The following is a 22,542-nucleotide window of genomic DNA, read 5'->3' as shown; positions in this document are numbered from 1 at the left end:
TTGATGTCATCACACCATTACATCACTGATGACGTTCTCAATGATAAAATTAAGTAAGAGAGAAAATTATTGAACTCTTACCATCTAGATAGACAATGACTAAATAGTTAATACAATGTATCCAAGGATCTAAACTGGTCTCCATACTCCAGTGCATGTGTTTGAACAAATGAATTTTCTCTTCAAATATAGTTATGATGATTGTATTCAAACTTTGATCTGACTTTAGATTAACTTGTTTACGTAATTAAACGTCATCCAAGTTTAAAACAATATAAGCAAATTCCATTGGATGTATTTTTAACTTCAACCATTGTATTAATATACATGACGGCTGGATTTTCCAATGATTACTCTATGTTTCTTCTTGGAAACCTTAGATTATAGAAAACAGAAGATAATGAGTGTGTGTTAAAGTATGTATTAATATGGTAAGATGTTCATATTAAATTCATGACCGTGGCAAGCAAGTCCATGAGAAACCAAGTTGCTGGATTTATTCTGTGTTGTGTATATTTGTTGACTAACTCTTTTTTTTTTTTAAATAAGGTTCACATTTTTAGTAGCAGTTTCTAAGAACCACGTATGTGATGATACATCACTAAAGACAATACTACCCTTGATGTTCAACCTTCGTGGTATGCATTGCGTCCGGCGGTCAAAGGGTGAAACTGAAAATGTCAATTTGCCCCAAAGTCAAACAATCAGTGCTGCTTGTTGTTAGAATATTGGTTTAGTAGACAACTTCTTTTGTTCAAAGTTCAAACTACAAAAAAGTCGAACTTTTAGGTATAGCGTTTGTATATATATATACGTGACTCCTATGTTCTTAACGTTCATCACAAACTCTCTCAATCCATTTTCCTTTTTTTCTAACAAACAAAAATATACTTTTGATTTCTTATTCTCAAAAGCTTACCAACCCAAAAAAAGTATGAAGAGAGAAAGATCTGAGTTCGAAGAATCCATCAAGATGTCTGATGACATTGCTAGATGTCTGATGATATTATCACAGACCTCCATGGTCAAACAAGTCGATGTGAACCAATATACCGAGCGCAATACAAGTAACCGGTTCGAATGCAAAACGTGTAACAAGAGATTCTCTTCGTTTCAAGCCCTAGGTGGCCACCGGGCAAGCCATAAGAAGCCAAAGCTATCCGTTGAGCAGAAAGAGGTGAAACATGTTACCAACAATTATAATGGAACTCATATGCACGAGTGTACGATATGCGGTCAGAGTTTTGGGACCGGACAAGCTTTAGGTGGTCACATGAGACGACATAGGTCAAGCATGAAGGTGGAGCCATCGCAGCTCATCTCTCCCGTGATTTCTAACGTACCGGTTCTGAAACGATGCAGTAGTAGCAAGAGGGTTTTGTCTTTGGATTTGAATCTAACTCCCTTAGAGAATGATCTTGAAACTATTTTTGGGAAGACGTTTTTCCCGAACATAGATATGAAGTTCGTTGTTTAGTTTTTTTTTTTTGTTTTTTCGATCGTTTAGGTTATCGTAATTCTTTTGTATCGTAAGCCTCCATTCTTTTTATTAATTCTTTCAAACGTTATGTTCATTGTTGGTTGTCATGTATGAGAAATATTTAGCTGAATTGTTTCACTTTCTGCAACGAGTACAAAATAATGATTACTGGGCCAAAAGGTAGGCTCAACCAACCCAAGTAGGAATAAGAAACATGGTCCATCCACCCAAATTGTGATGAACAAATACTGATTTTGTCATTCACAATTTCTTATTTTAGGAGAAACTTTTCGTTTTTGGAAGAGTATTCAATCATTCTTTTTTTTTGTTCGTATTATATTATACTTGTAGATTTATTTCATCCAAACATACCTATATACATCGAATCATACTTGTTAACTTTTATTTCCAAACCATCATGTATTCCGCTCTCTAACACGACAAAACGAATCCATTTTATGTAAAAACAAAAAAAAAATGATAAAATTTTCAGTTATATTACAAATATTAATATTAGCTTTTACCGGATCCTAATGTGACCAGATGAATTCGATTAACAATAGAGCCTTAATATTAGTTATAGCTCAATCAGTATATATGTACCCAGAGTTTTTTTTTTTTTTGATAAAATGTACCCAGAGTTTTCTCTATAAATTCATTATAGAGCTCTCTCTCTCTCTATGGAGAGACATCAAAAGAGAACAAAATAAATTTGTGGTTAACCTTCAAGTTAAGAAATAAGGAAGATAATCGTTGTAGTATTAGCATAATGACTTTTTTAAATTATTCAGTTTCGCTCCTAGACAAATCCTGCGTATATATACTAGTTTCAGAGATTATTAGTTGTTGTTTTTTTTGTCAAGTGAGATTATTAATTGTTTTGCTACAAGTTCATAAGGTAATATCCAAATTCTGAAATATTTAATTAATTCCATATTTGTTTCAATGGTGTTCAGGGTTTGAATTGGCACGATGAACATAAACAAAATCAAGCATAGTCCACGACGTTTCGCACTCCATACAAAGGATAGACATTTCTTCATTCCTAAAGATTGGACTTGGTTTGGTTTTGACTTCTTCTTTTCTAAATTTCAACCGACATTATTATAAGCAAATGTTAACTCACCCCTAAATATGACGGTGGTATGTAATAGAAAGCATTACAATAAGTAGTACTGTAATAAGAATAAAAGAGCACTGACTCACTGTTATATTTTTTGAGAAAAGAAAACTCACTAATATAGTTGACTCTGAATCTGTAAAGGTCTTCTAATTTAGCGAGCGCAAACAATTAATTGCTAATCCTAGCGACCAATTAAAAAGAGCTTTGATAACATGTGCTAGCAACCACTTGTCATCGACCACCACCATCACATGATTCACATGGTCCACATCTGCAGTTTACAAAATATATTCATGCGAACAAGTACAAACATATATATAAAAGACAAACATGTAGTATATGCATGCGCGCCTTTAAACATGAACAATACTTTAAATTTTTATAATAATGTAGAATTTAGTTCGATGTATCCAATTTTGGTTCTGAAAATTGGGAGACTGTATTTGAAAGTCTATATTTTGCATGTGACCTATCGGTTCAGTTCAGCATATATATGTAAGTAAATGCGGATGAATGCATTAATCGGGGCATTGGGTACTCGCTAAATTTGGGCACTCCATTCTATGTTTTAACCTAATAAATTACTGAGGGATATACAATTCCAAGATCATTTTATCGCAGATTAGTTTCATGATGAAATATATATATATATATATATATATATACTCCATTGATTAATTGTACATATATAGCCAAACATGGTGGATTCATCGTCCATGCATATGGGATAACACATTTGCTTTCTCAGCATCCTATGCATAAAGCACTATTTGGGATGAGTATATTCTCCACTCATCTATCATATGCTGGTTATTGCTCAACTCTATTGGCGCTATTAATGGGAGAGTTTTGCGTTTGATCACTAAAATTGCAATTTTAAACTAGTTAAAGGTATATGATGCATGATAATGATATCACATTAACGTGATATACTATTAGTATTTTTGGGGGAGAAACATACTTAGCGTGCATGTATATCAACACGTATTGGAATGAATAGGTCGTATCAACTAGTACGCGATATATTCCTTTTAGTTGAGCAAATCATTGGTTAAACAATTAACTAATTGGTTCATAGAAAACAAATTAATATGTTTTGGTTGTATTCTTCTGTAATTTGGGCCGGTGGTGGTGCTTTCCAACATTTTAGGACACTAAAAAAGACTGAAATTAATACCAACGAACCCGATGGTCCAAATTCGACTAATATCAGCATTTATAGATCGTAAAAGCATTAATTATTGGTCTAAGTGGAATGTTGAGTCATCAAAAGAGTTAAATTAATGAGATCAATGTCATGTCATTTACTAAGTATAATACTCTATATATGATTAATATCAGTATAATGCGTAATTATGTTAATAATAAGACAGTTTCACATTCTGCTACGGCTTGAAGTGCAGCATTGCACCAATAGATTATTCACGTCATTGCTTAGCTAATTACTAGTATTAAGCAAATGTCAAATTATGTCTTATTAAAACTCCTAAAATTATCTTGCCAAATCAATAGAATCGGTAATCGTGCATGATATATTCAACAAACGCTGGAATGATCTAATATGTGTGATATATAATATGTCATTTGACAAAAAAATATAATATGTATGTATATAGGCTTATATAATATAGTACATAGTATGTGTTGTGTGAAATATTTTCTATACTAGAAACTTCTAAGAAAAAGGTGAACTAGACTCTTAATTCATTGTTGTCAACAAGGAAAAATATTAACCAATTATCATTACGAAAACACCGCTAATTATTTTCAGATGGAAACTTCTAACAATATCTTGGATTAAGAATTAATATCGTAATTAACTATAATGAGATCGATATTCCACGCAGATTAAAAAGAGCATAATTATAGTTAAGAATCATGGGCCACTTGCCTGCCAAAGCTGGCCATATGAGAGCACTTTCTAGGAGAGTAGTGGTACCAACTTCCCCTCTTCATACAATATTACGATCCAAATCATTGATCTCTCGACTATATCATCCAAAGTAACATTCATAAATTAGCTTTGTTTAGGAAAACGATAAGAATTGGAAATTATGAGCTTTACAGAAATGTTACGAAGCTTTTAACAGCGAAAATCAAACTAAATAAGAGATTGCATTATTCTTTCAAAGGAAAAGAAAACGAAAAGATTTGGAACAAAGTATTCGTGTTAAGATTAGAAAAGATAGAACGAGAGTATTGCGAGTATGCATGTATTTCGAATGATTACTTAGTTTAGCAATCATTTGCTAGAATTTATTTCTAACAAGAAGTCAAAACTAGTATTCATTGGTTGTTTAGTTTGTATCCGGTTAAACTCTCAAATTTATTGATCAACAAAAGTACTCATTAACAAGAAAATGAAAAGTTCATCAAAGAATAAATCAAATTTGTAGGAAACTGAAAAAAAAACAGCCATGTCCTCAATTTCAGAACCATTTTTTGAAATGTTTTTTTTTTGACAGCAAGAAATTTACATACTCATATTGACTCTGTAAACCAAGTTGGTAACTCCGCATCCATGTGAACGACAAAGGACAGTTGCTTCCTTGCACTACGTGCTAATCTATCCGCCCGAAGATTCGCCGTCCGAGGTACATGGACAATGTCTGAGTTGAGAAAACTTCTTTTGAGGAGCTTGATATCTTCCAAATAGCTTTCAAATGCTGGTCATTCTTCTGGTTCCGAAACTATCTTCACCAATTGAGAACAATCCGTTGTAAACGTAACCTGGAACTTTCTTAAGTTCTTCATACATTCCATAGTCCAAATAAAAGCCTCCACCTCTACCTCCGAATAAAAGGGAGAGAGGTATGCCCTTACATTCCTTGCCCCCAATAAACCAATCAAACCATGTATTTGCACGCAAAGGTGAGTTCTGATATTTGCAAGCAAATCATTACATACATCTAGTTAACTGTGTATATATAAAATCATATAGTAAAATCAAGTCTTATTCTTTTTTTTTTCAGATACTGAGTTCCATGTTCACATCGTCAACATTGATTTACAATATACTACCAAGTCTATGATGCATGCATAGAATGTTATATAAGTATTTGATATTTCCCTTTTTTGTGCACAATATATTTGATATATCCCAAGATCATCATTACTATTGATTAATGTTTTTTCATTCTCTCGTTTAAAGAATATAGATGGGCATGTGCATCTTTTGGGAACTTAGCTTTTCGCAAGTGAGTTTAATTATTAGAACACTTGATTGTACTCACTAATTAGTAATCACTAAATCACTAATGACTAATCATATCGTTACAACTCAAATAATATGACAACACTTTAGTTCTTTAGCCTTTTCTGATTTTTATTCGCCGTTTTTAGATTAACTAACCAACTCCACTTACATTGTTCCATTCCATCTCAAGGGATCGTTGGCTTTTTCGATATTTAATTCATTAACTTATTCTTCCAGTCATATTTTTATAGATTTCGTTGATGTATCAAAATAAACAAATAGATTTGGTAGTGTCTTAAGAAAACTGGAGTACTCCTAATTTAGAAGTCGAGTGCAAGAATCGTTTTAATACCCAATTCAGTGTCACCGAATGGCTTTTACAGTTTCCTTAATGATTGATATCGAGTTTTAATCTTTTACCAATTAGATTAATATATGGAAATTAAATCACTGAACATAAAATATACTAGATGATAATTAACTCAAGTTTATGAATCATTTAAGAATTCAACTGAGCTTAATTTCAGAAACGCATTCCCTTTATATTACGAGTGTGTGTACCATTTTCACTTGATCTCATTTCTAATTAAGTATTCTATCGATCTGTAATAGAATTTTTTAATTTTACGAGTTCAAGATCTTCTTCATATAGCCTACTAAAGAGAGTACAAAGCTCACATATTTATCAAAATATAATTGAGCGGATCCATTAACATTTTATCTAGTCCTTTTTCTAACCAACATTATTAAAATGTGTTAAACTATAACCCTGGAGCCATTTCATGATTTAATCAGCATAAGCTCACAATCTATTGTTTTTAACTCTATGATTCCGTGTGTTTATTAATGGCCTACTTATGTAGTCTTGTAACTCGGATCTAAAATTTCGTTTGAAATTTAGGACAAGATGACACCTAGGTGAAATCTGTGATCACGACTCAATATCTTCCCTAAATTGTAAACTTGAGTAATCCTCAACTAAGCTTGTAGTATTAATTTGACTTATTATGAACTTTACGTGTTTAATCCCTTTTCTTTTTATTAGGCCTGGGCGTTCGGATCTTCGGGTCGGGTTCGGGCCGGTTCCTTTCGGGTCTGGATCTTTTCGGGTCCTAAATACTTAGATCCAATAGGTACTTAGAAATTTTCGGTTCGGGTTCGGGTAGGTTCTTCTCGGGTCCGGGTCGGTTCGGGTCTATAATTAAAATGCCCATAAAATACCCGTAATTTTTCGGGTCCATATCGGGTCCGGGTATTTAAGAACTGAAAAGGACATGATATACCCAATTCCATCAACTTTAGTTGAATATTTGTCATATATATCTAAAATTTTACAAAACAACTTAAATGAAACTATTAATAATAAAAATAAAACGTTTTAAAACTCTAAATTTTACATTTTAAAGCTTTATATTACTTTAAAAATATTAAAAAATAATAACAAATGTTGTTAACAAAAGATATTTCAACTAAATCATAAAATAATATATATAAAATAGAACACAAAAACATCATAGTTTTAGATATACATGTTTTTAACTCGGGTACAAATCGATTCTTATCGGATCAGGTATATTCGGATCGGTTCTTTTCGGGTCCGGATCTATTCGGATCGGTTCCTTTTCGGTTTCGGTTCTTTCGGGTAAAAAAAATTTAGATCCAAAAGGTACTTGTAAATTTTCGGTCCAGTTCCGGATCAGGTATTTTTGGATCGGTTCCGGTTCGGGTTTTCGGGTCCAGGTTAAAATGCCTAGGCCTACTTTTTATGCACAGCTACTTTGTGTTTATTACTTAATGGCCGAAAGTATGACTTTATTGACACATCACACATGTTAGTATAATATTTAACTTTTCTTACTAAGCTTATAATATTAAAATCATTTTCTTATCAAATTTCATGTATGTACGTTAAGGACAGCTAAATTATTCACACGACGTTGTTATCCGCATAAAGTCAATTACAAATTATAGATAATTACAAACATTATATCTAATAATAAATGTACATAAGATCATGACCGATGCTTTTTGAATTATTCGAAAATATGAATCTTTATTTGCAATTCTAACGTTGCAAGTGAAAAATTCACTAATGTATCCTGATGAGAAGAACATTATTTATTATTAGAACATGTTATAATCTCTGATAAGTTAGGGTAGATCCATAAGTCAGTTTATAAAACATTACCTTTGTTATAGTTTTGCGGTGGAGATAACTCAGATAAGGGGTGTATTAGATTGTGTTTAAATATATAGTGATACGGCTTAGGTCATTTTGATTTTTCACGATAACCTTATTTATACGTTGGATTAAAATGTAAATATTTATTAAAAACCACTTTTAAGTCAATATATAGCATATATACATACATTTGCATTTTTATAAAGAAAATAAAATTTCATCGGTATTTATAGATGTTAGATGTCTTAATCCTTTACCTCGAAAATGTCCGGTGAAAAGTAAACTAATACACTTTCTAAAGATAACGGGCATCATAGTCATATCTAATCTTTCTTTTATTCTTGCGAGTCATTGTATTACTGAGCCTCGGATGAAAACGAAATGTCCGTGTATGTAATGATTTGTAGAATTGCTCTAATTAGAGAAATATCTCTAGTGATGACATTTACAATAATCTAATTCTAAGAATCAAAATTTGGACAATGTGACGTAAAGGATTCCAAGAGGTTTAAGACAACTAAACATTACTCACTTGTCGTTTGTTGTGAGTCTAAATTTCGACGTGCATGTTAGGCCGCCCGTATTTTTTTCAATTAGTATACGTACGTAGACCCGTAAAAATAAGCCAGAGATGCAAAAGGCTAAAATCTTCTAATAGTTGATTAACCAAAGGGAGATATAAATAAGCTATAAAATCATTGGAAGCTTCTTCGACTAATCAAACATCTAAAACTCCGAAAGAAGAAAATAGAATAATAAGAACATGATTAACCCCGGATTCTTAGGACGTGGTTCTTAGCGGAAGTTAAAAAACTGTTTCTTAACTTTTAACTAAAAAAACTAAGAATCGATTCTTAAATAAGGACTTTAAGAACCGGTTCTTAGTTTTTTTAGTTAAAAGTTAAGAAACCGTTTCTTAACTTTCTCTAAGAACCCCAGGTTAATCATGGTCTAAACTAATCCGCATTAGAGGAGAAGTTACCTTGGGGAACATGAATCTTCATCTTTCCTTTTAAATGGATCGGTAAGATCATATGATTCATCTCAATGGGTGAAAAGGACATGAGATCAAGAAATGCGAGAATTTAACCTACCTCATCTATATATGTTGGGTTAACATTCGGACCGTGGATAAACCAGGACGTGTCGTCTGAGATTATGTGATTTTGTTATATTAAAATGCTTATTTTGTGGGATTCTGATTTGTACTCGAGACTTATAATAATAAAGGAGTGGAACACATGTCTGAGTTTGAAGCACGATGACGATTAATTCGTAGGTTTTTTCTGTGGGTTAGTCAAAAAGGGGCCTTCAAAGTTATTATTTCTCCGAGGTATTTCTATCAACACACACATATAGCTGTTTGTGAATGGCTCTAATAAAATTTAACAATAAAACGTTCTAATTAATATCATTCTTTTTATTTTTGTTGTTAATGGTGCATAACTATACATATTAACGTTATTATTTATGAAAGACAGTCCACTAGCATCGTATATTGGGTGTAAAGATAATAATTGGCTTAACCTAAAAATTCCTTAAGATTGTTGTTCGTACACGTTTTAAGTATGCAAACAATCCCATAATGTGATTTACTTCTTCTACTTAAACTACTCCTTATTTTATTGAACACTTAAACAATTTTATCAGAGATGGAGCTCATTAGAGCTATCAACTCTGAAGACTTGTCCTATGGAACTTTATGGAGTTCTCAAGGATATCGAGTTCCTATCCTTATCTTTTATGTTTGTTTGTTTTTTCTCTCATGTTTCGAGAACCTTTTCAAGAACATGTAATGTTAAAGCAGACTCCATAACGAGAAACGCTCGTCTACTTGAATTTCCTATTCTGTACTAAACTTTTTCCTGCAATGAAGTATTTGTTGTCCAAAAAAAAAATCATCAAAGATGATAATATTTTTCCGTTTGTATATAATCAATGCAGTTCTTTTTTCAGTCCTCAACTAACAATGGTTCCAGTTCTATTGAATGTCACAAATGAACACTTTTACTACGGTATACCTCTTAACTTTTAGTCACTTATGTCAGTAAATATGTGAATATTGTATGCTGATTGCTGAGTAAGTTAAAAGAAAATCTTTGTAGACAAAGTGGTTCTATTTGGAAAAAAATGGTTCTAATTGTTATCATTTATGGAAAAATAGCAAGTTGCAAGTTTCATTTTGTTTTTGCAACAGCAAGTTTGAAGATAAAGGTAGAATATAACACATTTTCAAAAGAACTTAACTGATTTGACCAAGACATGTACCGTGCCAAATTTCAGTTTTATTTGAGGTTTTTTACCACGTCAGAAAAAAGCATCTTGTTTTCTTTTTTTTTTTTTTGAGTAAAACAAAAACTAAAGATTTGTTCGTATTTGGAAATCCAAATTTTGTGAGTCAAAATGTCACATGTTAGATTGTGCTAAAAGGGTTAGCTAACTCTTTTGATCTCTGTTTTCATCTATTCAAATCTCTAGTTTCGAAAGAGTACTTGAGCTCATAGTTAGTCGTAGAACTAGTTAATTTCTTATTTTAAGTAAATTCATATAGTTTTATTATATTCATAAATTCAATGCTAAAACAAAACCGTGGGCTTAATGTGAAACTTATTCTAAGAAGTCAACCATACAAACCGCTGCTCAATACTTTAGGAGATCCACTCTATTACATAAGTAGATTCCTACATAAGTAGATTCCTAATATTTATTTCATATTACGATAAAAATGTATGCACGCTAGAAATAACTTAGGTTCTGTGATTTTAAGCGACTCACAATCACGCATTATTCACGAATTGAAACTTACTAGCCATTGACCTTTCATTTAAGACTATTAGCTTTTTAATTATTTTTTCATATATGATTCAATTATTAGGTCAATATTTTGTATCCAAACCATGCTGCTAATACTTTGTGAAACTCAAAGTAGTACCGAAAAAGCCTACAAGCTTTTAAAATACAAAGTGATTTTTTAATCGGCTAGGGCTTACCGTGCCAAGATATTATTATAAATCAATAGGGTACATACATATGTAAGCTAATTTCCTTTATTTTCCACAGCTTAGTTATCTTTCTTAATCATAGCCTGTTTTGTGGATTTTTTTCTTATCTTCACGTTAATGACAGCCTATTTTGAAACCTCTAGATATAAATCTCTTTACAAATAATATTTTTAAACAAATATTTGAGAACAAACTGCATTTTCCTGAAAGCATTCTAATTCAAATTTGAATTAGTAAGTTTTTCAAAGATAAATTTTACAAAGGGCAGCTAATTTTGTCTGATACAACTTTTTATCATTAAATCTACGAGTATATCAAAATTAAGCTTTCAAACTTGAATTGATGGATGCATTACAGTTGTAGTCTGGTCAATATCTCAAAAGGATTTATATTTTCTTATCCACTTTCATATTTATACAAATAATTGCTTCTTATCTATATTTTTTCTTTCTTTCTTTTTTTTTTTCAACTAAGAGAAAACAATTGTTTTTTCTTTCTTTCTAAACCTGATTTTGCAAATATATTTTGTAAATTATGATTTTACGAATTTACCCCAACCAATACAAACTTTAAGATGCAATATGCATTCAGTTAATTTTCGTAAAAGTCGGCAAATAAAAGAAGATATGGAAGCTTGGAATAATCAATATATCATGGGAGTACATAAGTAGTACTTAACTTCTTCTTGATTCACACAATATAGATCTCCCAAAAGCTATATATATACTCTCTCTGTTCCCGAAAGTAAGATTTTTTAAATTTTTTTCTTGTTCCACAAAGATAGATTTTCTATATTATTAAAGTATTTTTTTATACTTTTGAGGAACGAAAATATTTGATTTGATTAAATTTTATTGGTGGAAAGTTATTGGAAAGTGTATAATAAAATAAAAAAAAAATAAATTAAATTATAAACATTTATTAAATTTTTAATAAGCGTGTATACTTTAGAAAATCTTACTTTTGGAAACGGAAGAAGTATATATGGGTATCCAAATCCAATGCAAAATTGCCTCGCCAGCTAATGTAGTTAGATCTATATTTGAACCAATATAAAATTTAAAATTTAAAAAAAATTGCATAAGATTTTTTCTTGCAACCTTGCTAATTAACACAATTACCATAACTCTCTTCTATTCATCCCATCCCTTTTCACTTTTGTATAAACCTTGTTTAGGTTGTTAATGTAAAGTATCATTAAATATTAAAATATCACATATTAAATATTGAATAAATTGGTCCAATCAGTCCACCTCGCACCATAACACATCTTTTTTATAAATTCCATAGACAGACGCCCATTTGCACTCGTTCTTCTCCTCCACAGACCACGACCCCTCAAAACGTCGCCGTATAAGTGCATAACGTCTCTCTATCATCCTTCACAACTTTTCTCTGACAACTTTCTCTTTTTCAAAAGATAAAACACCCAAAGTTAAACTGGCCCTTCTCCATTTCCGTTCACAAAATCTTGCTTTATATAGCACATACTCATGTAAGTATAGCCTTTCACTTCAAGCGTACAATTATTTACTGCGGCTTATAACTCGTGCAGTTTTGGATTTTGTTCGTTGACGAAGTCGTTTTCAGACAAGCTGTTTCTTGTCTGAACTCACTAATGTCTTCGCTTGAATTTTCAGCGTGCTTTCGTCTACCTTACTTGCTCTGTTTTTTCCTTCTTCATGACAGTTCTGTTTCCTTATTTTCTCCTTCACCACCTTACCACATAAAAGTGACTTTAAACAAGTGTTTTTCATTTCATTATTCTTCCCTCTCATTTATCAAAATGATCAAATTCATCTCGTTATTGCAAATATGAGTTCTTCCTATTATACTTAGGTACACACACATGTGAACATGGCTTCTTCCTCTTCTTGACATGTGTTTATTATATTATACAACATGGTTCTATAATTTTCTCCTTAATTAAGAGTTTAAGACTTCACAACATGATTATTTTTCTGGTTGTTTAATATGTGTCTCAGATTCTCCTGCAACTAGGTTTTTTTCTATTTCCCGTTGAACTTCTTCGCTACTAGTATTATTTTTGGGTTCATTTTGTCTGTGTTTTCTTATTTTATGATTTGGTTTTTGTCTTTTTTGATATTTGATTGGATCCAAATTGCACAACAAGTAATATTCTTATTTTTCAGTCATTATTTTTCGTTTAATTTCGCTTTCTCTTACGCGTACTAATATCTTGCTTGTCTTTTAATTACCAGATCCTCATCCTATATCATCCTCGGATTCTGGCTCTTGACTTTGTACAAACAACGGTGGCGCAAAAAACGGCAGACCGTTCGTTTATAGAAATATGGGGAAGATCTTGAAATCTAAGGTAGGTTCTTGAACTACCTTTGGTCTTCTTTATGACTCTTATCGTGTATCGCTTTTGCTAAAAACGGCTGTGTTTTACAGTCTTCTTGGCCAAGAACCGTCGTTAGGAAGTGGCTAAACTTACGTAGCGGCGCTTACGAGTTTCACTCCGATTACCCAGTCAAAGGTCAGAGATTGACTCATGCCGTTTTGGATCTTTGACTCTGAACACCGTGACGTTTTAGATCTTTGTTTCTAGACATCCCGCCGTTTTTTTAATTTCTCATGGACTTAACGGAGGTTTCTATTTGTTCCAGGGAAGATGGAGCCAACTCAATCGAGGAGGAAAAGTTGCTCCGACGGGGATTATTACAAGATCATGCCGGCGAAGTTTCCAGGTAAAAATAGTTATTAATATTAAACAGCTCATGAATTTTATTTTTAATATAGTTTTGGGGCATCGAAAATGGCGTCGTATTTATTGTACTCGACTTGGTACAGTCTCCGTACCAAGGCCTTGGTTCATTGCTAGCCGTAGGATTAGTCATCTGTGTTAAACAACGAGGGCATATAAACGTTGAAAAGGAACCGAGATTTCCCCTTGAAAATCGTGGTAGAAAGTAAGTAAAAAATGAGATTAGTTGTAACGTGTAGTGTAAGAGATTAGGTTTAGGATGTTAAGTTAAAAAAGTCTTCAGTTTTAGGTGTACTTGCTATTATCAATTCACCAGTTTCTGTTTTATACATACCTATCTTTGTTTGATTATAATTTTTTTTAAAGACTAATTATTCACGTAATTAATTGATTTTGTTTATGTTGTATGGTTGGAATAGGTTTGTTGGGACAAGGAAATGGGGATTTAAAACAATCAACCGGTGAACAGCATGTGACACGTGTCGATGACAAACTTGATCTCAAGTAATAAATAATTTTAATGTTAACCGATATATACCTTTATGTTCATAATTAGCTATGGTTATTCACTTTGTTATTTTTAATTGTTGATGATTAGAATGTTCGTCGGGACATGGAACGTGGGAGGGAAGTCGCCACATGATGGATTAGACTTAAAAGATTGGCTTCAATCTCCCGCAGATGCCGACATTTACGTGCTAGGGTATGCATATAATCATGATAATTAAACTTTTCTTACCTTTAATGTATTGTTAGTTTTATATAATCAATTAATATCATCTTTTATTTGTTTTGTTTAGGTTTCAAGAAATCGTCCCGCTAAATGCTGGTAACGTACTAGGCGCCGAGGATAATGGTCCTGTGGCCAAGTGGCTGTCTCTTATCCGAGAAGCCTTGAACAATAACAACCACAACTTATCACAAAATGACCTCCAACTTTCTAAAAACTACAGAACCTCCTTCGAACTTACGAAATCATCACAACAGCCCCGTCTCAGCTTCTCTAATATTTCGGATGATAACCCAGTTTCATGCAACTCGACCACGCCTCAAGGATATTCCCTTGCAGCGAGTAAACAGATGGTGGGGATCTTTTTGTGTGTGTGGGTTAGAGATGATCTCCGGAAACATATTACCAATCTCAAGGTTTCATGCGTTGGTCGTGGCATCATGGGATATCTTGGAAACAAGGTTAGTCTAATATATGCATATAAGAAATTTAAATTATAACGCTGATTTTATAATATTTCCATGCTCAATAGCTAACGATGCAACCTTGTGTAGGGCTCGATATCCATCAGCATGTCAGTGCATGAGACGAGTCTATGCTTTGTTTGTACGCATCTTACGTCTGGAGAAAAAGAAGGCGACGAGGTCAGAAGAAACTTAGATGTGACCGAGATATTAAAGAGGACAAGATTTTCGCGCTCTTCTAAAGATTCTCGACCCGAGACAATAATGGACCATGAGTAAGTAAAGTCCGAAATGAATTTTTAATTTATTTTTAACATGAAGTTCCATTATTAACTTGTTTATTGCTTTGTGTTACAGTAAAGTAATATGGCTAGGCGATTTGAATTATCGGCTAAGGGCCAGCAGTGACGTGCATGAACAGCTTAATAATAATGATTGGGAAGCACTTCTAGAGAAAGATCAGGTTAATAATAATTATTTTTTGTTTATATAATTACTTGTTTAATTAAGAGGAGTTGAGCTAACACATGTTTCTTTCTTTTTTCCTTTGCAGCTAAAGATAGAACAAAGAGCTGGTAGAGTTTTTCAAGGATGGGAAGAAGGAAGGATTTATTTCGCACCAACCTATAAGTACCTTATAAATTCTGATAATTACGTTGCCCAGACCGAAAAATCAAAAGAAAAACGAAGAACACCAGCGTGGTAAGCTTCTATCATCGAAATAAATGAATTTGATAATGTTGTGATTTAACCTTACGTTGGTGTAGTTTTTTTCTCTAACGTTATTTCCCTTAATCATTTATTTCAGGTGTGATCGAATATTGTGGAAAGGTGACGGGATGAAACAAATTTGGTACACTAGGGGAGAGTCGAGATTCTCGGACCACAGACCGGTTCAATCTCTCTTTTCAGTTCATATCGATTTAACTCTAAATCAATCAAACCGGAAGACTAAACCGAACAACCAGAACCATCGTCCCAACCCGGTGTTGCCATACACATGCCACGGGAAAGTCCAGGCTGAAGAGATCTTATTGCTCACACGAGCACAAAGTTGTATAGACACACAACCTAGACTTATATCATGTGTTTCTTGATTTATTATTTACCCTTTGGACGTTTTCATGTTGCCAAAGAAGAGATGACACGTGGACTTTTACGATTGGATGATGGAGCTTTCATATTGGCAAAAGCAAGATTTTTAATTTAATTTTAATATTGGGTTAACTTTGCTTTATAGTTTCCCTATATCAGCTAAATTTTGTGTAAAAGAATAGAGCGCTTACACAAAAGTTACAAAAAGGAATATAATAATATTTAATTTTCTCTTCTAAGACAATTAGCGAAACTTCATGATGGGCCTATATAAGAAAGCCCAAATCACTTGAGCTTTCTCTAATAGTCGTGCAGAGCAGTTAATAAATATCTCCAGAGCCAAAAAAAATAAAGTCAAAAAGGTTATTATTCCGAGACGACTTCATCGAAAATTATAAAAACTATTTAAAATAGCAGTGGTGGTTTTGGTCACACTTCGCCGGCGATTTTTCCGATCGTTCTCTCTCTCTCTCTCTCTCTCCAGTGAACTTTCGCGATAACATCGTGAAAGGTCTCACTGACCGACCACAGGTGTCTAAAATATTGCAGTGTGTATTGGTCTTTAGTTCTTTTGTTTCGCTTTTTAGGGTTGCTTAACTCTTGTCACTGTTTCGCGATTTCGAAGTTCTAAAAGAGTCGGTATGAGTTGTTGATATCTGGTTATATATATATTCTCTGTATAATCTTTCTCTTAAAAATGTTAACTTTGATTATATTCTCTATGTTAGCCGCACGTGCTTCAACTCCAATTTCGATTCTGAAGGTCTGCATTGCTGCTTCGAGGATAGGCTTGAAGTGTTCATTAGAAGTAAACTTCGGAGAATAATTGAGAAACATGGTATGGCTTTTTTATAGTCAAGTTTGTTGTAGCTTCTTGTTAAAGATATTTTACTTCTGTGGGGGCAGAAACTTTACTGAAAATGAATAATAATATACTCCAGAGAGAAGCTCTTTATGATTCATGTGGGTATCAGAGTTTCACCCGGGGTCCACAGTTCGTAGTTTTGTTAATGGAAAGCTTGTTTTATTTTTATTTTGCTCTTTGCATCTTCAATTTCAAAACAAAGCTGTATTCTACTTATGATAATATCTGATAAAGCTCTTTTATCTATCTTTGCTACAGTCTTTTCCAAATCAAAGTTTTTGGATAGGCAAGAGCTCTGAGACTCCTAGTGATGGGAAGACGGCTTCTTATGATAATGCTTCTAAGCGTCCTCATCAGTGGCTTTTGGATGGCTCTGAGTCTGACTTGCTTCCTAACAAGAAACATGCAATGGAAGTTCCTACCAGCAACTTGTTCTCTGGAGTGATCAACTCGAATGTCCCTGCTTGGGGAAACACTTTCTGTTTCCAGTCTAGTCCTCCTGGTCTGTTTACTGAAAGGTTGTTTGACATTGAAACTACCAGATCAGCAGATATTCATGATGGAAGCGCTCATCCCATTAACACTGAGCACTCTTTTGGTTTGTCAATGGCACACACACTCGAGGAGGATCCACAGAGTGGAGTTAGCTACGGTGGAATCAGAAAAGTGAAAGTTAGCCAGGTGAAGGACTCTGATAGTTTTGTATCCACGACTAATGCGTATAGGGTTGATGAGGACGCCATGTGCATGGGTCTTGCATTTGGTAAAGAAGAGGAGAATATGATCGCTGAAAGGTACGAGAGGGAGAACAGCGTCTTTATGTCAATGGGGCAACCATATAGTAAGGGAAATGATGAGAATATATACAATGATAATACCAGTTTTGCTTCTGATCTTGCTTTCGACAAGGTTGACACTAATTTAGTATCCATGGGTCAAGGTAGCATAAGCACACTAGTAGGTAGGGATGGTGTATATAACAGGAGCAGCAACGTTGTGCAAGAGTCTTGTAACAAGGGACTGAGTAGAATCATATCTTTTGGTGGTTCCAATGATGTTGTTGATGCTAATAACTCTGGCTACGAGTTCTTGATGTCTCACTCCACGCCTCAGTTATCTGAAACTCCAACCAACGTGCTTGGTAAAGATGCTACCTTCACTAGCATTGATGTCTCCGTGAAGAAAGAAGAAACAAAAGTGTCAAAGAAACTTCAGAGCAATAGTTTTCCTTCTAATGTAAGGAGTCTGCTCTCTACCGGTATGCTTGATGGAGTTCCAGTGAAATACATTGCTTGGTCACGTGAGGTAGTAGCTGATTCACTTATTATTGCTATCAAGGGGCATTGGATTATAGTTCTTGTTACCCTGTTTTCAGAAGGAGCTTAATGGTGTTATCAAGGGCTCTGGGTATCAATGTGGATGCGACTCGTGTAACTCCTCTAAGGTGAGCTACATTTATTGGACTATGCAGATTGCAAATGGTTCCTGCCTCTTGATAGAGAAAATGTTTTTATTTGACTCCAGGTGGTGAATGCATATGAGTTTGAACGGCACGCTGGTTGCAAGACAAAGCATCCTAATAACCATATATACTTTGAGAATGGTAAAACAATATACGGGATAGTTCAAGAGCTCCGAAACACACCACAAGATTTGCTGTTCAATGTTATCCCAACAATGACTGGCTCGACCATCAACCAAAAGTCTTTCCGTCTATGGAAAGGTATATATTTCAATTGCTTAAACTAAAGCAGCTGGTCTTCTTGATTCTAATCCTATGTGATTACATCTTTATCTTCAGAATCCTATTTAGCTGCTACACGGGAACTTCGGCGTATCTACGGGAAGGAAGAAGGATACCTGCTCTGAACAGGCTTTGCAAGGTCTTGCACTCATTGTTGGTAAATTCAAAACCAATGGAGAATTAATGTTTTTTTCCCCCTTTCCATTGGATAAATAATATGAGAACTGTTTCTATTATATATTTCACATTCATCATAAACTAAAAAGATGAATGAATATATATGTATATATTCACAACTAATCAGCATCATCATCATCATCCTAGAGATGAAGTTAATTTTCAGTTCTCATAGATAGTATGTCAGAGTCTTTACTCTGTTTCTTAGTGTGATTATCACGTCTTGTTTAGATAACATTGTAGGCCATCAAGTCAGCTCCAACGCAACTATTGTGTTCTTATTCGTAGACAATGGTAACCAGAATGATGGTGTCTGGTATGTGCTGACTTTTGCGATTATTAATCTCTTTAGTGAAATAGTGAAGCACTAAGTTCCTTTTTAGGATAGTGGTAACTTCATGATTTGTAGTGAAGACACTGTAGCAAATCATATTTTTCATTGTCTATTGCATGAATCCAATAGTTCCATCATTTTTTTTTCCAACTCTATGACAATTATTTTCCTCCCATGGTAGTTAGCAAATTCTATTCTACAATTGATCTGGAAACATAGTGGATACCATCTGAAACTGGTGAGCGTTCTAACTCCTCCAAGCAAAACATCAATGTCACCATATAGTACAGTTAGACTGTTTCTACAAACGTTCTTCTTTGCTCTCCTTGATTGTTGATTGTAATGGCTTCATGACCAACACTATCCTTCACGTTTCTGCTTAGTTCCAATTTTGGTTGTGTTGATTCATCACCTACTTGTGGCGTGGAAGGATATTCAATATCTTTGCCTTTGCCCCATATCACAAGGTAGAGTCCTGCACATATAACCACCGCACCAAGAACCCTGCCAAAGAAAAAGATTATAGTTAAATCCTGATTAGTAAAACTAGTGCCTGGTGTCATTGTTTGGTGTCTTGCTTACCTTCCCAAGTACATCTGCTCAGCAAAGATGACGGTCGACATAATCGCCACTATGATCATGCAGAGAGGACTAAAAGCTGTTACAAACACTGGACCTCTAGTTTTCATCACCATTCCTCCAACATAGTAAGCGATTGCTGAGCAAACTATCCCCTGCATCCATTTTATTACCATAATTAATTTACAAGACAATCTGGGAGTCACTGAGTTACTTAGACATGTCTGAATCTTACACTGTATGCGGCCGTAAGAAGTTCAGTGTCCCAACCAATGGCCCACGCGCCAGGGTTTCCTTTCTCCATCACTAGTGCCACGGCTGTTCCTTCTATTGTTCCCATTAGGCATATCCAAGCTGTGAGTGAGAGTTCTGCTTGGTAAGTCCTCAACGTGACAGCCTGAAAAGAAATAACTTATTTGTAAAAATCAATCGATAAATATCTTATTATTATTATTTTTAAAGATTGCCTTTACTTGGAGAATCATGAAACATGCATAGCTGAAACAACCAATAGTGACCAGAACTGCGCCTTTGATGGCACTGTGAATATCAGTCCCAGTTGTGTTTGGTGCAGAGACTCCTTTGGTCCAGAAAAGGTCAAGAACCGGGCCTTTTACAAGAGTCATGATCATAGCTCCTCCTACTGTAGCCAATGTCCCAATTATCTTACCCGCGCTCCTGATGCAACGTAGGTTCACTCTTTCAAGCCCAAATAAATAGGCAAGGACGAACGTGATTGCAGGTAGGACATTGTACATGGCGGTTGCAAATGTAGCCGTCGTGTATTTCATCCCTAAGTAGTATAAGTTCTGATCGATCACTGGCCTATTATATTGCAAAAATACATGATACGAAATATAAATCAGATTCAAGTGAATAAGAAGATAGATTTGTGGGACAATTAAAGAATAAAATAAAGTTATTACTCGAGTAATCCAAGAAGTGTTATCTTGCCAAATATCATCCACGTCATCTTTGGTCTCACCTTCCTGTTTTTCACATCATAACCATTAAATTACATTAGAAAGTTGCAATTTTTTTCAATCATGAAAACAATATTTTTAACCATTTTGACACATTTTGTATCATTGTTATCTTTTTAAGAAGGGACTTGTGCTTATTTGAGAATCGTGGTAAAAAAATATATCTCATACGAAGTGGTTTCTGTCAAAGTTACGCGTTTACAATCATAATCACTGAAGCATTCATGTCCAAGAGAGACATTAAAATAAATGGGAAGTACTCACATTCTATGCATGACAGTGACAGAAGCCACAAAAAAAAAAAAAAGATAGAACCGTTACAAGTGTGTTGTCTTTGACACCATCTTATCGTATAGTTACGTCACAAACCTCATTCTTTCTTTTACTACTTTCATCTTTTCAACACACTAAACGTCTATGCACAACCACACAAATAATATTAAATAGGTATCATATAGCATGGAAACACAAACGTTAAAAAACTTTTGTAATGCATTGCAGACTCGATTTCCATTTTCCAATATAGATAAAACTAGATGATAATTTATTACCATGGTTTTAAAACTATTACCATGATAATTTATTACCATGGTTTTGCCCAAAAAAAAAAATTATTACCATGGTTTTAAAACTACAAGTTTAAAACTACAAGCCAAACGTTTGTGTTTGTCAAATAAGCTGATCTAAAGAAGGGAAAGTAGAAAGTACTTGTCGAAATAGAAGGCGAAAGGGGCCATAACCACGGTAGCAACCGCATGACGGTAAACAACAAGGACGTAATTGCTCATGCCTTTGTTTAGGACAGCTTTTGAGAGAATGTCCATTCCTGCTAACCCTACTTGCAGCAATACTACTGAAATGAATGGTCTTGCCTTCTCCATACAATCTCTCTTCCTTATTTCCTCCATCTTAATAACTTAAGATCAACAATCTCGCTCTTTCTCTCTTTTGATTATGTTTAAAAGTAGTAGCAATAGAGAAACAGGAAGGTTTGTTTTCAATTGAATGATGTGTTATGATGGTCTTGGTTATCTCTATTTATATAGGCCTAACAATAAAGGATGTGATGTGAACATTCTTCTCTCTACGGAAACTTATACGTGTATGTTTGTGTAAATATTTATGATATAAATATGTGTACAAATTTTTTTGTTTTTTGTTTGTTAAGTCAAGTTGTCATACCCTACCCTGAATTCATGGGCCCTATTTCTCTATCTTATCAACTAGAACCAAAGAGGATGCACAAAAGATTTACAAATTTGAGAATATGCGTATGATCTTCACATAATCTAACTAAATGAACAAAACACTTTTATATTTATGGTTGCCTAACTCCAGGAGAGGTGTTGATGCATCGAGTTCTTTCCAAATGTAAATTACTATAAAGTATAAACTATGTAAATGATTAATGAGTCACGATATACCGACACTGTTGAGTAGATAGACTATTGGTTAGATTTTTACTTTTTCCATTTTATTAAGTAATTTTATTATTTGTTTTAGTTCATGGAATAATTATTGATGTAAGTGCGTATAATTGCCAATATTTTGGGTCCTTTGCAGTGTTCCCATTTGCCACCTTGTTTCTGGTGGACTTGCTTTCATTATTTTCTTTGCTATAATTTTGTTTTCTAAAAGAGAAGGATCGGTTCTCTGTCAACATAATGTTCTGATTCATTATTCTGTATTTGGCATTTGGCAGGTATGAATATCTCACGATATCAGTAAGGATCACAAAATAATATACACATCTACATCTAAGTATTCCCTATCATTTTCATGTAATTATTGGCTGGCTCCAAATGGGAATTGAACACAACAAAAGCCATCCAAACCTCTAAGCTTAGGGATGCGAAA

At 33.9% G+C, this 22,542-nt stretch overlaps 4 protein-coding genes across 7 annotated transcripts; 3 read left to right on the top strand and 1 right to left on the bottom strand.

The window, feature by feature from the left end:
- Window positions 1-863: 863 nt before the first annotated feature.
- On the top strand, window positions 864-1,610 carry LOC106340892 (zinc finger protein ZAT11). The gene has a single exon (XM_013779726.1). It carries the CDS (start codon window positions 935-937, stop codon window positions 1,475-1,477), a length of 543 nt encoding a protein of 180 aa, XP_013635180.1. The 5' UTR covers window positions 864-934; the 3' UTR covers window positions 1,478-1,610.
- Window positions 1,611-12,313: 10,703 nt separating this feature from the next.
- LOC106339732 (type I inositol polyphosphate 5-phosphatase 8) lies at window positions 12,314-16,171 on the top strand. Of its 2 annotated transcripts, none has more exons than XM_013778597.1 (11): window positions 12,314-12,478; window positions 13,206-13,321; window positions 13,402-13,486; window positions 13,617-13,697; window positions 14,134-14,218; window positions 14,313-14,417; window positions 14,515-14,905; window positions 14,999-15,183; window positions 15,266-15,371; window positions 15,462-15,610; window positions 15,717-16,171. In XM_013778597.1, the coding sequence occupies exons 2-11, from the start codon at window positions 13,298-13,300 to the stop codon at window positions 16,003-16,005; spliced, it is 1,500 nt and encodes a 499-aa protein (XP_013634051.1). In that variant the 5' UTR covers window positions 12,314-12,478; window positions 13,206-13,297; the 3' UTR covers window positions 16,006-16,171. The 2 variants fall into 2 exon arrangements, with proteins under 2 accessions (XP_013634051.1, XP_013634050.1); XM_013778596.1 differs by lacking the exon at window positions 12,314-12,478 and adding an exon at window positions 12,521-12,822.
- A 210-nt stretch (window positions 16,172-16,381) lies between these two features.
- Window positions 16,382-18,912, top strand: LOC106343046. 3 transcript variants are annotated; one of them, XM_013782164.1, is made up of 6 exons: window positions 16,382-16,534; window positions 16,767-16,841; window positions 17,127-18,173; window positions 18,244-18,312; window positions 18,393-18,591; window positions 18,670-18,912. In XM_013782164.1, the coding sequence occupies exons 2-6, from the start codon at window positions 16,839-16,841 to the stop codon at window positions 18,735-18,737; spliced, it is 1,386 nt and encodes a 461-aa protein (XP_013637618.1). In that variant the 5' UTR covers window positions 16,382-16,534; window positions 16,767-16,838; the 3' UTR covers window positions 18,738-18,912. The 3 variants fall into 3 exon arrangements, with proteins under 3 accessions (XP_013637618.1, XP_013637616.1, XP_013637617.1); XM_013782162.1 differs by having other exon boundaries at window positions 16,732-16,841; XM_013782163.1 differs by having other exon boundaries at window positions 16,382-16,642; window positions 16,732-16,841.
- A 295-nt stretch (window positions 18,913-19,207) lies between these two features.
- Window positions 19,208-21,705, bottom strand: LOC106343047 (WAT1-related protein At2g37460). Its single transcript, XM_013782165.1, has 6 exons — window positions 21,394-21,705; window positions 20,629-20,691; window positions 20,176-20,527; window positions 19,938-20,099; window positions 19,706-19,857; window positions 19,208-19,627 (listed from the first exon to the last, which is right to left on the bottom strand). Exons 1-6 carry the CDS (start codon window positions 21,591-21,593, stop codon window positions 19,414-19,416), a joined length of 1,143 nt encoding a protein of 380 aa, XP_013637619.1. The 5' UTR covers window positions 21,594-21,705; the 3' UTR covers window positions 19,208-19,413.
- Window positions 21,706-22,542: the final 837 nt, after the last annotated feature.

The sequence above is a fragment of the Brassica oleracea genome, chromosome C4 (assembly GCF_000695525.1).
Source record: "Brassica oleracea var. oleracea cultivar TO1000 chromosome C4, BOL, whole genome shotgun sequence".
Taxonomy (NCBI): Eukaryota; Viridiplantae; Streptophyta; class Magnoliopsida; order Brassicales; family Brassicaceae; genus Brassica; species Brassica oleracea.
This window is presented reverse-complemented; position numbering and strand designations above follow the sequence as displayed.

What these genes read in the sequence shown, in the direction of transcription:
- LOC106340892 (XM_013779726.1), top strand. Translation starts at nt 935, where the DNA reads ATGAAGAGAGAAAGATCTGAGTTCGAAGAATCCATCAAGATGTCTGAT.
- LOC106339732 (XM_013778597.1), top strand. Translation starts at nt 13,298, where the DNA reads ATGGGGAAGATCTTGAAATCTAAG. An exon ending in CTCCGATTACCCAGTCAAAG is followed by an intron (nt 13,487 to 13,616) that starts GTCAGAGATTGA and finishes TATTTGTTCCAG; the next exon opens with GGAAGATGGAGCCAACTCAA. An exon ending in TGGGATATCTTGGAAACAAG is followed by an intron (nt 14,906 to 14,998) that starts GTTAGTCTAATA and finishes AACCTTGTGTAG; the next exon opens with GGCTCGATATCCATCAGCAT.
- LOC106343046 (XM_013782164.1), top strand. An exon ending in ACATTGCTTGGTCACGTGAG is followed by an intron (nt 18,174 to 18,243) that starts GTAGTAGCTGAT and finishes CCCTGTTTTCAG; the next exon opens with AAGGAGCTTAATGGTGTTAT. An exon ending in GTCTTTCCGTCTATGGAAAG is followed by an intron (nt 18,592 to 18,669) that starts GTATATATTTCA and finishes CTTTATCTTCAG; the next exon opens with AATCCTATTTAGCTGCTACA.
- LOC106343047 (XM_013782165.1), bottom strand. Translation starts at nt 21,593, where the DNA reads ATGGAGGAAATAAGGAAGAGAGATTGTATGGAGAAGGCAAGACCATTC. An exon ending in TTCGCCTTCTATTTCGACAA is followed by an intron (nt 20,692 to 21,393) that starts GTACTTTCTACT and finishes TGTGAAAAACAG; the next exon opens with GAAGGTGAGACCAAAGATGA. An exon ending in CATGTTTCATGATTCTCCAA is followed by an intron (nt 20,100 to 20,175) that starts GTAAAGGCAATC and finishes ATTTCTTTTCAG; the next exon opens with GCTGTCACGTTGAGGACTTA.